Source organism: Berghia stephanieae, chromosome 6 (genome assembly GCF_034508935.2).
Source record: "Berghia stephanieae isolate SIO BIC M18660-M18661 chromosome 6, UCSD_Bste_1.3, whole genome shotgun sequence".
NCBI lineage: Eukaryota > Metazoa > Mollusca > Gastropoda > Nudibranchia > Aeolidiidae > Berghia > Berghia stephanieae.
Genome location: NC_088365.1, coordinates 65,297,228 through 65,312,172, shown reverse-complemented (window position 1 = coordinate 65,312,172; position 14,945 = coordinate 65,297,228). Strand labels below are relative to the sequence as shown.

Below are 14,945 nucleotides of genomic sequence, written 5' to 3'. Positions count from 1 at the left end.
CGGGACGTGAGAAACTTACAGGCAGTTAATTTTTAGTTAGTTTTTTAATCATCCATGGATGGAGTTGGAGAAGGTGTTGAATCCTTCCCAGCGGATGATGATGTCGGGGGAGTCCTCGGATTATCCCTGGCTCCATCTCCATCTTTTTTCCCTTTCCTTTGGACTTCTTTGCCCCAGATGGTGTATCTGAAGGCACTTTAGACTTAGTGAGGTCGTCATTTATAGGAGTAAAGACTGATGATGAGGATAGTGAGGTTTCTTTATCATTTTTTATGCCTCTTTTCCCAGTTGAATTTTCAGAGATCTTGGTATTCTTGGGTATGAAGTTGGAAAGTTTCCAAACGGGCGTTGTGGGCTTGGTTCATGTTGGAAAATCCATTCACCTTTACGCCAGCCTCACTCCTCATCCAAAAACAAGGGCTTCATGAGAGGGTTTCTTGGATCCATCTTGGTACCACCCTCTTCATTTTTGTCACTGGCAAGGTTGCCAATTTTCCGGATATTTACGGAATTCAGTGTTTTATAAACTCACTCAATCCTCTCCAGGCCTGCTGGCAGCACTTGAGGCGATGCAAGGGATCTCCACCTGGTCCTGTCAGCAGCTATTCTTGGGGGACGGACCTCTCTGCTTTAGGTCCCTCTCTACAGTACGTCTCCAAGTTTTAGGTGTTTGCGTAAAAGTTCAGTACATTTTTGCCCTCCTGAATTGGCAACCCTGCACTGAACAATTTGCGACAATCTTCTACAAGTAGACTTTTTGGACCAGTTTCTGTTCCAGCAGCTGACTTATTATCAGTGGTATTTTTGCGAGGCCTTCCAGTTTTTATTTTCTTGTTATGACTGTTTGTGTCACTGTCGTCTTTATCAGGGTCATCATCTAATTTATGCTTGAATCCACACAACCACAATCAAATGGAAATATAGAAGGATAAATAAATGATAGTAGTACATTACATCATGAATACTGCTCATTATGACATGGAGGTAAATATCCATTAATTGATAGTCTTATGCCTTTAACATGAAATATGGATTGAATGCATGGAATGATAATAGATTATTAAATACAATTAATTACACAAGTATTCTTTGGCATGAAGTTGAAAGGTTTCCAAACCGACTCTGTCCTGGGTGAGGGTAGAAGTTGTGGGCTTTGTTCATTTAAGATGATCCGTTCACATCTAGGCCGGCCCCAGTCCTCTTCGTAAAACCAACGTCTTCATGAAGGGCTTTCTTGGACCCATCTTGGGACCACCCTCTTCATTTTTGCCACTGGCATTGTTGCCAATTTTCTGCATATTTACGGAATTCAGTATGTTATAATCCCTCAGTATATTTTCCAGTCACCTTCTAAACAGATAAATGTCAGTACATATTGTATTTTTACTGGTGTCCAATGCCCTACCTGGCTCAATATATTTCCAAACATCTTCTAAAATGGAAAAAAAAAAATAAGACATGTCTTTTTCTGGAGTACAATGACCTGAAAGGGGTAGGTTTATGTGTTTGCGTAAAGGTTCAGTACATTTTTGCCCCCTTGAATTGGCAACCCTGCACTGGACTCTTGTTGATCTTTTTGGGCAATTTGCAACAATCCTCTACAAGAGGACTTTTTGGACCAGATAGTTTCTGTTCCAGCAGATGACTTATTGTCAGTGGTATTTTTGCCAGGCCTTCCAATTTTTCTTTTCTTGTTATGTCTTTTAGTGTCACTGTCATCTTTATCAGAAAAAGTGACCTCGGCCCCAGACCCAACTCGAGGCTAAAAAGAAGAGACGAGGTCAAAATAACTCGACTCCGGATCGGACATACTGCCCTCACTCACCGTTTCCTTCTGGAGAGGGATGAAAAACCCCTCTGCAGAACATGTAACTGTGACCTCACAAGTCAACACATTTTAATTGAATGTACAGAATTAGAACAGATAAGGTCACAACATTATGATAACAGAGACTTGAAGTCTCTGTTCCACTCAGTCGATCCGCTTACAATTTTTAAGTATCTGCAGGAATGTGAACTCCTGCAGAAATTGTAAATAGATATTTTTACTTAACAAACATGTAACTATTATGATTTTATAAAGATTTTATTACAACAGTACACGTCTTGATCAGCTATGGCCCCTCAAGGCCGATAAAAAATTGATAAAAGACAGAAACGGGCGCTTAAATGACCTAAATAGTGTCGAAAGCGCCGTTAGACACCTACAAACAAAAACAAGTCTTTATCAGAGTCATCATCTAATTTATGCTTGAAACCACACAACCACAATCAAATGGAAATATTGAAGGAAAAATAAATAAATGTAGTACATTACAACATGAATACTTCTCTTATACAGCCCGGGTAAACTCGGGGTGAGGCAGAACGGAAGTAGGGATGATCGTCATTTCTACATTGCTATGGTTACGGTAGCCGTGCATTTATTTACGGCTAGAGATCCCTACACTTATAAGCAAATTACAACCTTTTTCTGATAACTACACACCTTTGAAAGCTTCACACATGAAAGGACCGAGATCAATCCCTGCTCAGTCAAGATATTTTCTGACCCCCCTGTCCACCCAGCAGTGATTGGGTAGCTGAGTCTGTTAGATCTGGTGGAAAGTACTTTGCAATGACTAGCATCCAATTCAAAGGTTAACAAGCAATTGTTAAGGTCCTTTTCATGCTATAGAAACCGGGATAAACTCCAGCTCCATGGGCCTAATGGCTCTGAAGGACTTTTGTTGTCCTGTGTTGACATTGTTGTTGATTCTTAACTATAGAAATTTAGAAATGGTGGAGATTGTGACAGCTGATGGCCGTGTCATTGTCGTAAGTATCTCTATCTGTTTCATATCCGTATTGCAGTATGTATTCCTTGTCCTTGCTCAAACAAAATATTTAATACGTGGACTACATAAAATTATGTAATATAGGGAAATTATACATTTGAGATATTAAAATTTGTATGAGGAACTCGTGAAAACGAGGAATAAAGGGGCAAGAAATGCGTACTGCACTCTATTATTACTACCATATGCATGGAGTAAGGACTAAATAAAAATAAGGCTCTTTTCAGTTCCCTGATTTTGGAATGAATCAGAATGACAATGATTCGTGCTTGTATGACCCATCATCAGACATACTTGAAAATCTAAAATTCGTAATTTTTGGGAGGTAAAGATTCTAGACGCTTTATTTAACATTAAGAATCAACAGTTTACTCCCACAAAAGAATTAAGTAACGCTTCAAAATCCTTACTCTCTATTGGACCATTGTGGTTGGAGAGCTTGCATACCTCAATGATCCGAAGAGCTATGTTGGCTGGAGAATGACCTCCTGACAGAGTCACCCACGCCGAATAGGTCAACGGTGAGAAGCCAGACTAAAATTGATCCAATTGGAACATAGGTATAAGACAAGCGTTGAGTCAAAACCCAGCAGAGCCCACGATGTATGTGAGGGCTGTAATGGACGGACTTATTATTATTATAGAAAATTAATCGGATTAGAGCAACCTATGTTCCAACTTTGGGTAGATAGAGCTCATAAGCGAGAGGTCTCAATCAGTCTAGGAGAAGGTCATTCCAAAATTGAACCGAGGGTAGGAGGGACTCTATAGCTCAAGAGCAACCAGCCTAGGAGAAGGACACTCCGAAATAAAACCAAGGGTGGGCTTGGGTCTTTAGCTCGGTAGAGCAACAAGCCTAGGAGTGAATCTCCAAAATAAATCCTGGTCCTCCAAGTCTGGGGGTTTGAAATTGGCCAACAACCCGATACAATAAAAAATATAACGTTGTAGAAATTAAATCGTCACAGTCGAGGAAGCATCCTCCTTTTTGGGGCCAATGACGTGGACTGGTGAAAGCCTTTTGGAAGCCAGTGCACCCACGACTCTTCTGATGGCCAGGAGCCAAAATCAGGATTGGGACCTGGAACATCAGAACCCTGTACGAGTCGGGCAAGAGTGCCCAAATGAGCAGAGAAATGCGTAGATACAATCTAAAGATACTGGCCTTGTGTGAGACAAGATGGACAGGAAAAGGCCATACAAGACTAATGAGTGGAGGCACCATACTCTATTCTGGACTGGAGGATGGTCAACCACATATGCAAAGAGTGTCATTGCTGATGATACCCAAAGCAACACAAACAAGGCTATCTTGGGAACCTGTGTCTCCCAGGATACTTACTGCAAGATTTAACTCCAAAGGAAGAAAAGTCTGCAACTTGTTGCAGAGGCTTTCTACGAACAACTTCAAGCAACTGTGGACAAAATGCCAAAGAAACTTAAATGCAAAAGTGGGACCAGACAACACAAACAGAGAACCCATCATGAGAAAACATAGTGTGCAAATGAAAATGGTGAACGTTTCATGGATTTTTGTGTGTCCAATGACTTGATAATAGCAGGGACCATATTTCCACATAAGACAATTCATAAGACCACATGGACATTGTCCGACAGAAAGACAGAGAACTAGATAGACCAGTTTACCATCCATAGTCAGTGGAGGAGGAGTTTACAGGATATGAGAGTAAAGAGCGGCGCTGATGCAGCAACAGACCACCAACTAGTAGTAGTAATGCTTCAGATCAATTTGAAGGCTTACAAAGACAGAACAGAGAGACTGTTACACAAGTTTAATGTATACAGTCTGATAGAGGCAGAGAGAGACTGTTACACAAGTTTAATGTATACAGTCTGATAGAGGCAGAGAAACAAAGACAGATTAGAATCGAATTGAGGACCAAATTCCGTGTGCTTGCATCTGTACAATGGGAGACAATTGATGACCGCTGGCAAAATCTGCAAGATGTATGGAACACAACATGCAAATCTATTTCGGGAAAAGGACGAAAAAGCGAAAAGATGGCTGACCACAGAGAAATAGACCCTAATAGAGCAGAGGAAAAAGTTGAAAGACCAATTGAACCAAACTCAAGTTGAAAAGGACAAGAAAGAAATCCAAATGATTTACTGGGAGAAAAACAGGCAAGTGAAAAAGAGCGCAAGAAAATATAAGAGAAACGGGGAAACGTTATTGAGAAGCTGACCTCAGAAGCAGAAACTGCAGCAGGACAATGGAACATGAAAAGACTCTATTAAATCATCAGAGCATTCTCAGGAAAAACAAAAATCTCCAGCTACCCAGTAAACGACAAGTATGGCAAAACTATTTCCAGAGATACAAACAAAAGAGCAAGATGGGCCGAACCCTTTAAGGAAACACTCAATAGACCTGCACCAACTATGCCACCAGATATTAATAGACCATCCTGATATCAACATCAAACCACCAACCAAAACCGAGATTGGGACCCGCTATGAAATAGGAGGGTTAGTGGACCAAAGCAAACATGGCGACGAAGCATCAAGACTACTGAGTTGAAGGCAGCTGGACAAACCTGGGCCCAGATAAAGAAGACCTCCAAAAAACCAAGTCAGATGGAAGAGTTCTGTTGTGGCCCCTGTGTTCCACAAGGAATTAAGGGGCTTACGTCAAGTAAGTCCTGTCAAAATCCGGTAGCCTGGCATCAACTTTCGTTTTCAAAAATTAAGTTTTAATGACTTAGACTAGAGATTCCCATGAAGTTTTGAAATTTGAGATCAGCATTTTTTGTAATTCTACAAATTTTGTTCGTAATTATAGGCAGACCTGCCCACTACCCAGACTTGTCACATCATTTTAATGTGGATGTAGGATGTGTGAGAACTATTCACTCTTAGAGTTACCGTTAGCCCCCCCCCCCCCCCCCCCCCCAAATATTTTCAAGACATGAAATGTCTCCTCTCCCTAGAAAAGATGGTCCTGTAAAGCTTTTATTGGCTGTAATTCCAGTTATCTTTTATTAATGTTTCAATCTGGTGGTATCTATTGCTGATTAGTGAAATTTTAAGTATAAATTACTTATTCAATTTTACAAACATGTCAGGTACAGAGTTTGATCACCCGCTACTGTGCTGTGTGGCGTTGCACTGCGGCTAATGCCTGGGTTATTCCAGTCTTCCCTTGGAATAGACCCTAGAGAAAAATTTCACTTTGAATAAAGGGAATTTTATTTTATTTTATTTTTATAAATTTCACGACTGCCATCTTGATGGGGATTTTCAAACCTCCAAAAGATGGTCGGCCGCCATTTTATTTTGTGTTTTATCTCTATGGCTAGTAATCGACGTGCCAAAAACATACATTTTTGTCTGAAGTCTGCAGGTTTTTAAAAATATTTTGCCCAATAGACTTGTATGGTTTTGCTTTTGTTTTTTTGTTTTTTTTGTTTTTTTTTAAAACTTAAATCTTAACTGCTGGCACTCATGCATTATAGTAGATGTTAAACTCAAAAAAAAAAAACGAAAGAAAATAAAAACCCCGACATATCCATCAAATTTTTTTTAATATGATGATTTTGACTTCTAATTCATTTTTTAAAATATGCATAGCGACCAACTGTCCCGATTTGACAACTTGGAGTTTTAAAAAAAAACAACAACAAATTTTTTAATTGGGTTGTTTATATGTATGGAAATGACTCTCGCTTGGCCGACTCAGGGTTATGTTGTTTTTTCTACTAGCAATTCAAAACAAGGAACAGAAAAAGCTCTAAATCTGGATAATATTATATGATAGTCGAAGCATACTGCTGTGTTGGATCATGGCTGTATTGATAAGGGTGTCCTGTTTTAACTATTTGGAAAGTTGGTCGTAATGCAGAGAGAGATAGAGGCAGTGGCCTTCTAATATATGAATGATTTAAAAATAATTGTTAACGCTGGGTCCCATCTTTATTTATTTGTTCCATTCCATTCAGGGCCTTCTTCGTGGATTTGATCAGACCATCAACCTCATCCTGGATGAAAGCCATGAGCGTGTTTACAGTAGCGGTCAAGGAGTAGAGCAGGTCATACTGGGATTGTACATTGTCAGGGGAGATAATGTGTAAGTATTATTTTTATTATGGGAGATAATGCATGTGCAAGCCTGTGTGCACCATGTCATGATTATCAGTACAAGCAATCAGTACAGTGAAATAAACATGTAAGTTAGCATAACAAATTCAATTGATACTATGCATTTTGGTAAAATGCTTGCAACATCCGCCAGCCAGATATCAATTTTACCAGCACACAAAACTATGTGTAATCTTGAACATTTTTGGTCTGATTGATATAATTTAGTGACTTTTATGCGCTGCTATGTGGTCTTGTGGTATGATACTGGCTTTCGGATCGGAAGGTCCTGGGTTTGAGCCTTGCTCGGTGCATAGTTGAGTCCTTGGAAAAGACTCTTTATTCACATTCTCTCATCGTTCTCGGGTCTAAAATGAGTACCTAGCCATTAACAGCATTGTCTGTGTTGGGGGTAAAAATTGTATTATCGCCCAACATGCGTCATGTCTCTTTCTTTATGTTGCATGTTGCCATTTGTCAGGGACTCTTCATAGAGCGCTTTGAGCTTGTTTTGTGGATATTGCGCTATAGAAAAGCTCAACTGTTTTTTTTTTCTTTTAAAGCAAAACTTTTCATTAGAATCGCTTTCTAAAAACAATAACATGGAGCTTAGTGATAACAATTTCTTTCCTTCTTTAGATTCTGTCTATCAGTTACAATTAATCGTGTTTAGTTTTTCATTGAATGATTTCATTATGATCTATGAAAATGGTGCTGCTTGAAACTCGAATGAAAAAATAATAATAAGTATTGAAATGTAAGCTCCAATGGGCATGATCTATATTACATTTTCCATGTGCTTGAGGTCATTGGTCACATTGGAATAATGTGCTCAAAGTGACCCACATGGTGAAAAGTGTTCACAGTTTTTGAAATATCCAACATCACGATTGGTCATTTTGTTCAGTTTGACACATGGGTATGTTTACAACTTTCATAAACAAAGCATTGTGTTTACATTTCTGAAGAAATATCCAATCGTTGGAGAGCAACAAATCATGTGATTGATGACTTGTTTGGACGACAACATGAATATAGATCGCTCTCATTTATTAAACAAAGACTGATACTGTGGATGTTTCAGGTTTGCCTTTTATCAACAAAACTTGATGAATGTTTTCATCGTGTTTTGTTGATAAAGGGGAAACCTGAAACGTCCACAGCACCAGTTTTCATTTAATAAATTGGACCTTACATGTCAATACTTATCATTTTTTTTTTCATTATAATCTGTGACATCATTGTATAGCCTGAATACTATTTTGTTCTTATTCTTATTCGTTCATGGATTTCTATTTCCAGAGCCGTGATCGGGGAAGTGGATGACGACACAGACAGTGGCCTGGATTTTGATGGAATCCGAGCAGAACCTCTGAATTCTATCGTGCATTGATTGATGTGTGTCATTGTCGTCATTATTCCTGTCATGTACATACATCGGGCTACGAGAAGCTGTTTCAATTGATTCGAGGTCATCATACTCTGGTGATTTAGGTCTCCTGCCATTCTATTCCATTGCCTTTTCAACAATTTTATTTCTAGACGTACCATCAGACTTGCCATCCATTAAGATTTCTCATATTTGAATACGCTTTGAGCCTCAAAATAGGATTATATGGTATTGTTGATTAAAATATGCTTAATCCAGAAAATCAGAGTTTGTTGTAAAAATTTGGGGGAAAATCATAAAAGTGGAAGAGTTGAAGGTCATTAAATATTGTCTCCTCCTTGATGTGAACCTACTGAGTATCCAGACAGCTGATTTTCGTTGGCTTTTTCCTACCCTCTACTAGCCTGATAAGTCTTCAAAATCCAGCAAAAGTTTAGCTTGAAATTTTGCATGTTGAAAATATGATTTTATTTTTTTTTAAAGGGAAAAATATGAGAAAATCCACCCAGAGAAATCTGGTTCACAACTGATTCTTGATCATGGCAGAGATTGGTTGGCTGGTCTGGGAATATATTTAAGTTTAAGGAAGTGAAATTTGATGAGCAGGGACTGGTATAAGATAGCATAGCGGCTAAATGTCCTGATTGGCAACCTGGAGAAAAATGTTTATATATATAAATTTGTTGTTATATAAGGAAATGGCCCTAGAAGGTCCCAGGATTATGATTTTCTTTTGACTAGCAATTTAAAATAAGGAACACACAAATCGAGAGTTAAGTTCTAGATGCTAAATATAGATTATGTTTTATTCTAGTCCAAACATACTGCCATTTTGGGTCATGACGGTTGTTGTACCTTCGAGGGTGACCTGTTTTAGCTCTTTTGAAAAGTTGGCCCATATGAGACAAAATCTGATAATTTAAGAAAATGTAGTGCTAGACAAAGCGAAGCAGATAGAAATACAAAAGAGAAAAATACTAGTTGATTTGATGCATGATGGATGTGGGAATTTTTTTTTCTTTTCTTAAATTTCTGTTTTGAGACATAATTCACTGTCATCATTTTCATTTATCATAATCATTAACAATGTTATTCGAGAATGTGTATGTACTTTGTGTGATTGTTGGCATGCGTGATGTGTATCATGTGCTCTGTGTACAAAGTGTGTGATTGTTGGCATGCGTGATGTGTATCATGTGCTTTGTGTACAAAGTGTGTGATTGTTGGCATGCGTGATGTGTATCATGTGCTTTGTGTACAAATTGTGTGATTGTTGGCATGCGTGATGTGTATCATGTGCTTTGTGTACAAAGTGTGTGATTGTTGGCATACGTGATGTGTATCATGTGCTTTGTGTACAAAGTGTGTGATTGTTGGCATGCGTGATGTGTATCATGTGCTTTGTGTACAAAGTGTGTGATTGTTGGCATGCGTGATGTGTATCATGTGCTTTGTGTACAAAGTGTGTGATTGTTGGCATGCGTGATGTGTATCATGTGCTTTGTGTACAAAGTGTGTGATTGTTGGCATGCGTGATGTGTATCATGTGCTTTGTGTACAAAGTGTGTGATTGTTGGCATGCGTGATGTGTATCATGTGCTTTGTGTACAAAGTGTGTGATTGTTGGCATGCGTGATGTGTATCATGTGCTTTGTGTACAAAGTGTGTGATTGTTGGCATGCGTGATGTGTATCATGTGCTTTGTGTACAAAGTGTGTGATTGTTGCAATCCTTGTTTTTTTTTACTTGCTGTTTGATTGAAAAGTGTGTTTGCGTTTGAAAAGGTTTTGAAAGAAAATTGAGAAAGACGTGTCTAATAATGACATACTTGTAAATATATTTACGTAGACATTTTATGTTTTTATTCTTCACATTCAAATGTCAGGTGTTGATGTATTTTATTACCGTCCATTGATATCTCTTGTTGTTTGTCTTTGTTGTTCTTTGGGATAAAAGCAAAGAAAATTCCACAGGATCCAGATTTGATGTTGATCTGTTTACTATCCCATTTTCTTCCTCCTTACTGGCGCTGCTGATATGACCTAAATGTTTTGCAAGCGCCATAAAACCCTTAAAAGCAAACAAAGCAAAGCCAGTTTTGTTGATATCTCCAACATGGCGGTGTAAAAAGGTCAAAGGTTTTACTGTGTATATGGAGCAGACCAGCTAACGTGACAAGATTATATAATAGTAATAGACAATTAAAAGTATTAACTTTTTTATAACAGTAGGGAAATTTCTACTCTCAGTCTCAGTAAGAGTTTACTTTAAAGTGAGAATTTATTTTATAGTGAAGAGGGTTTGGAGTGTAACTATATTTTATCAGCCTGTAAATAACAAAGTGAATTTCAACTTATTTTATGTCATGGGTAAATGTTTGTTTTTTGGGGTGTTTTTTTTTTCCAAATGAAAATACAGTGGAATCCACATTAAGTCAACTTCTGCTTATAGTCAATACCGCTTGTTGGTCTCAAATGTTCTGTTCTTTATCTGTGTTCCATGGATCATGGATAAAGTCAACCAATCTTTCTGGTCCAAGGGTGTTGGCTTTATCAGGAATCCACTGTATTGGTCTTTGTGAATGTTATGTTATGATTTTTTTGTGATCTGAAGTTTTGTTATGATTATTTTTGTGATCGTTTGTCATGTGACTATTCCATTTACACAAATAAATGAATGATGTCATTTCATTACCATTGTCACTGTTTTTTAATTGTATTTTAAGACACGTTTAGTTGCCTTTTTAAACCAGTCAACTACGTACTCTGTCGTACTTTCTGGGTGGGGTTCCTGATCTCCCATAGTGGGCAGGGAGGTCCATACTGTGTCTTCTATCCCCTTATGTCTGTTTTCCAACATGCTTTCTGTCTTTGTCTTGGAATGAGATTACTTGGTTTTGTCCTGGCCCTGGCCGGAGTCCTAGCTGGGAGGGAAACAGTCAAATGCATAGTTATTGTTTTGGAGATGATATTTTTTTTCCTTGTAAATCATCTCTCTGTTATGTATTATTATATTTTTATTTTTAATTTATAATGTAAGCATTTGAGTGTATTCCTCTTTGTTGGATTTTGTGCTTGTGTCCGGATGAGACTTATAGGTGATCTCAAACTAAGTACATTGGTGGTATGCTCTTGGATTCTACATCTGATCCCTATTTGTTCCCAGTTCCCCTCTGTCTTACTTTTCCTTGGGTGCTTTAATTGTAATTCTAGAACTCTTTACTATCCCGTTTTCTTCTTTTTACTGGCGCTGATATGACCTAAATGTGTTGCAAGCGCCGTAAAACACTTAAAAACAAAAAACAAAACAAAACAAACTGCCGTCCTTTTTCCAGTGTACGGCACGTGAACCTGTGAATAATTTGTGGATTATGATTACTCACTCCTTGTGTATAGTAATTGTGAACTTGTGGTATGACTATGACACTTGAATTCTGGCCTTTAGATCCTCGGTTCAACTCCACTGTGGCAGTGCAAAGTTTAGCTCGTTACAGTACAGACTTTCTGTCACCATATTTGTTAAACGAGTACGTAGTATCTGGCCTGTTAGCAGCAACATATATCTCGCCCTACACGTCAAGTGTTGCTGTCAGCTTTGGACACTTTGTAAAGCAATTTGAGTACATTTAGATGACAATCCACTGTGCAAAAAGTTCACTTTGTATTTATTTATTTATTTTGTTTTTTTGTTTTTTTTTGTTTTTTTTTTTTTTTGGGGGGGGGGGGGGGGGGGGGGGCGGGGGGTGTATCCAGAAGCAAGCTGTTGTTGTTCAAAGGTTTGAAGATATTGTGACTGTAACTCATTTGATAGAACACTTTACTCATGAGATGGGATCTAATATTTTGTCTTCCATCCTATATTGAGCTGAAAATGTTACCTTTGATGTCACGTTAAACGAAGTTTGAGATACAATATATATATATATATATTATATATATATATATATATATATATATATATATATATATATATATATATTATATATAGGCAGCGAGAATGAACCAATCACCATTCTTCTCGAGTCCAACTGAGGGGATCCTGATATCTCGGTAGAGCACTCGCTTCACCAGCAAAGGGATCCGAATTCGATTCCAAGTGAAGTCGAGATTTTTTCTGCCCCCCCCCCCCCCCCTGTCCACCCAGCAATGATTGAGTAGCTGGGTCTGTAAGATATAATGTCTTATCTAAAGGGTTGTAAGCAATCTCTATTGAACGCTATAGAAACCAGGATAAACACCGGCTCCATGGGCATAAGGGCTCTGAATGAAGTACTTTTTATTTGAATCCAACTGTCAGAAACATTTTCCCAAACCCCATAGAAAAGATCGTCTCCATCCCAAAACTCTTTCTATCTTCTATGAATGGCCAAAGTGAGCAAGTTGGGGGTTGATAATCTTGGCCAAAGAAAAAGAATGAAAGTGCCCGAATCAGGGCTCAAACCCAGGACCTTCTGCAAAGCATAGACCACTCTGCCACTCACCTCACAAGCGGATTACACTTCCGTAACCCAAGAGATAATTTATACTTGCAAAGCATATCACCATCTGAAACAAATATGTATACATCTGACTGTTTCCCACTCAGTTAAGGACTCTAGCCAGGGCAAGGACAAACTATGTAATGTCATTTCAAGACAGAAAGAAAGAAAGCTGTTTGTTTTTAAGGGTTTCCCGGCGGTTGTGACACATTTAGGGCATGTCAGAGCCAGCAAAAAAAGAAGAAAATGTGATAGTATAAAAGTTCTATCATTACAATTAAAGCACTCTAGAATGAGTAAGACAAAGGGGAATGGTACAAATAAGATTCCAAGAGGACACCAACAAAGTATGTACTTAGATCACTTCAAAGTCTCATCCAGACACGAGCGCATGGGATCCCACTTAAAGGAATACTCTCGAACGCTTACATTATAAATTCAAAACAACAAATATATATAACAACAGAGATCTCCCAAAACAATAAATACATATTTGATTGTTTCCCTCCCAGACAAGGACTCCGGCTAGGGCCAGAGCAAAACCGAGTAATCTCATTCCAAGACAAAGCCAGAAGGCAAATTGGAAAACAGCTATAGAGGGATACGCTATGGGAGGACAGGAACCCCACCCAGAAAGAAAGAAAGCAACGTGGAAAAGGAAAACAAATATAGATGGCGAAAAAAAGACAACAAGAGTGACCGCCCCTCCCACCGTGAACTCAATTCAATACTTTGCAAATGATATGTTTTGTTTTTAAGGGTTTTACGGCGCTTGCAACACATTTAGGTCATATCAGCGCCAGTAAAAAGGAAGAAAACGGGATAGTAAAGAGTTGTAGAATTACAATTAAAGCACCCAAGAGGAAGTACGACAAAGGGGAACTGGGAACAAATAGGGATCAGATGTAGATTCCAAGAGCATACCACCAATGCACTTAGTTTGAGATCACCTATAAGTCTTATCCGGACACAAGCACAAAATCCAACAAAGAGGAACACACTCAAATACTTGCATTATACATTCAAAATAACAAATATAATAATACATAACAGAGAGATGATTTACAAGGAAAAAAATATCTCCCAAAACAATAACTATGCATTTGACTGTTTCCCTCCCAGTTAGGACTCCGGCCAGGGCCAGGACAAAACCAGTTATCTCATTCCAAGACAAAGACAGAAAGCATGTTGGAAAACAGTTATAAGAGGATAAAAGACACAGTATGTGCCCCCTCTGCCCAATATGGGAGGCCAGGAACCCCACCCAGGCAAATGATATAAAAACAAAATAAAAATCTGAAAACATTTGGATTTGGCATAATATTCATTTTAATTTCAATGTTGACGTTTGATATCGTTTTCATGTTTGTATCCATTTTATCTTTTCATTTTATTATTTATTTTTTTGTTAAATTGTCATTTCTTTCTTCCTTTTCCATTTTTTAAGTTGAGATGAACTGACAAATTAATCATTTTCATTGCCCTGACATTTTTATTATTTACAATATTTTCTCTTCCTCTTCAACATCATTATCGTATATAGTCAGATGACGAAACAAAATTAAAACAAAACAAAATAAAAAATTATAAAGTTAAAATAAAATATAATACAAGTGTTCTAAACTGGGACGAAATGATCACAACAACAACAACAACAACAACAACAACAACAACAACAACAACAACAACAACAACAACAACAACAACAACGTTCTTAATCAGAGAAACTCGAGTAGAGTCTCTTGTCTTGAAATTGAAATAAACATAAGTGAAAATATAAAATATAAACACAAAGAGAAAAAAACCAAATCAGATCATGAAAACAAAACGTGTGAGTGTTGTGTGCAAATTATAAACACTATAACATTGTACGCTTTCAATTGATGCTATTTATAAATTATTTATAGATAAGTCTGTGGCAAAAGTAAAATTGATATAATTATAATATAGGTAAGACATATAAGATAATATAATATAATATACGATTATCTTTTTAAATCGTATTGCCCATGACTCTTCTTCCACCATTATACATAGTTATTATTATAGTATAGGGGTGAGTTCAGATGTGTGATGGATATAAAAATATGTCGCTGATTTATCATTGAATTCATTGATATAGTTCTATCATATCATATATAGT

The 14,945-nt window shown here is 37.7% G+C and overlaps 1 protein-coding gene across 2 annotated transcripts in view; it reads left to right on the top strand.

Moving 5' to 3' along the window:
- LOC144975461 (U6 snRNA-associated Sm-like protein LSm8) overlaps window positions 1-11,015 on the top strand; it is a 13,058-nt gene extending 2,043 nt beyond the window's left edge. Inside the window, exons 2-5 of one of the 2 annotated variants that reach the window (XR_013645925.1) lie at window positions 2,777-2,817; window positions 6,797-6,924; window positions 8,238-9,428; window positions 9,889-11,015. Coding sequence is in view for 1 of the 2 variants with exons in the window: in XM_078919564.1 (XP_078775690.1) it covers window positions 2,777-2,817; window positions 6,797-6,924; window positions 8,238-8,328 (260 nt within the window). In the remaining variant the exon portion in view is untranslated. Of the gene's footprint in view, window positions 1-2,776; window positions 2,818-6,796; window positions 6,925-8,237 lie in introns of both variants that reach the window. The other variant, XM_078919564.1, reaches the window with a different exon arrangement.
- The last annotated feature ends 3,930 nt before the right edge of the window (window positions 11,016-14,945 follow it).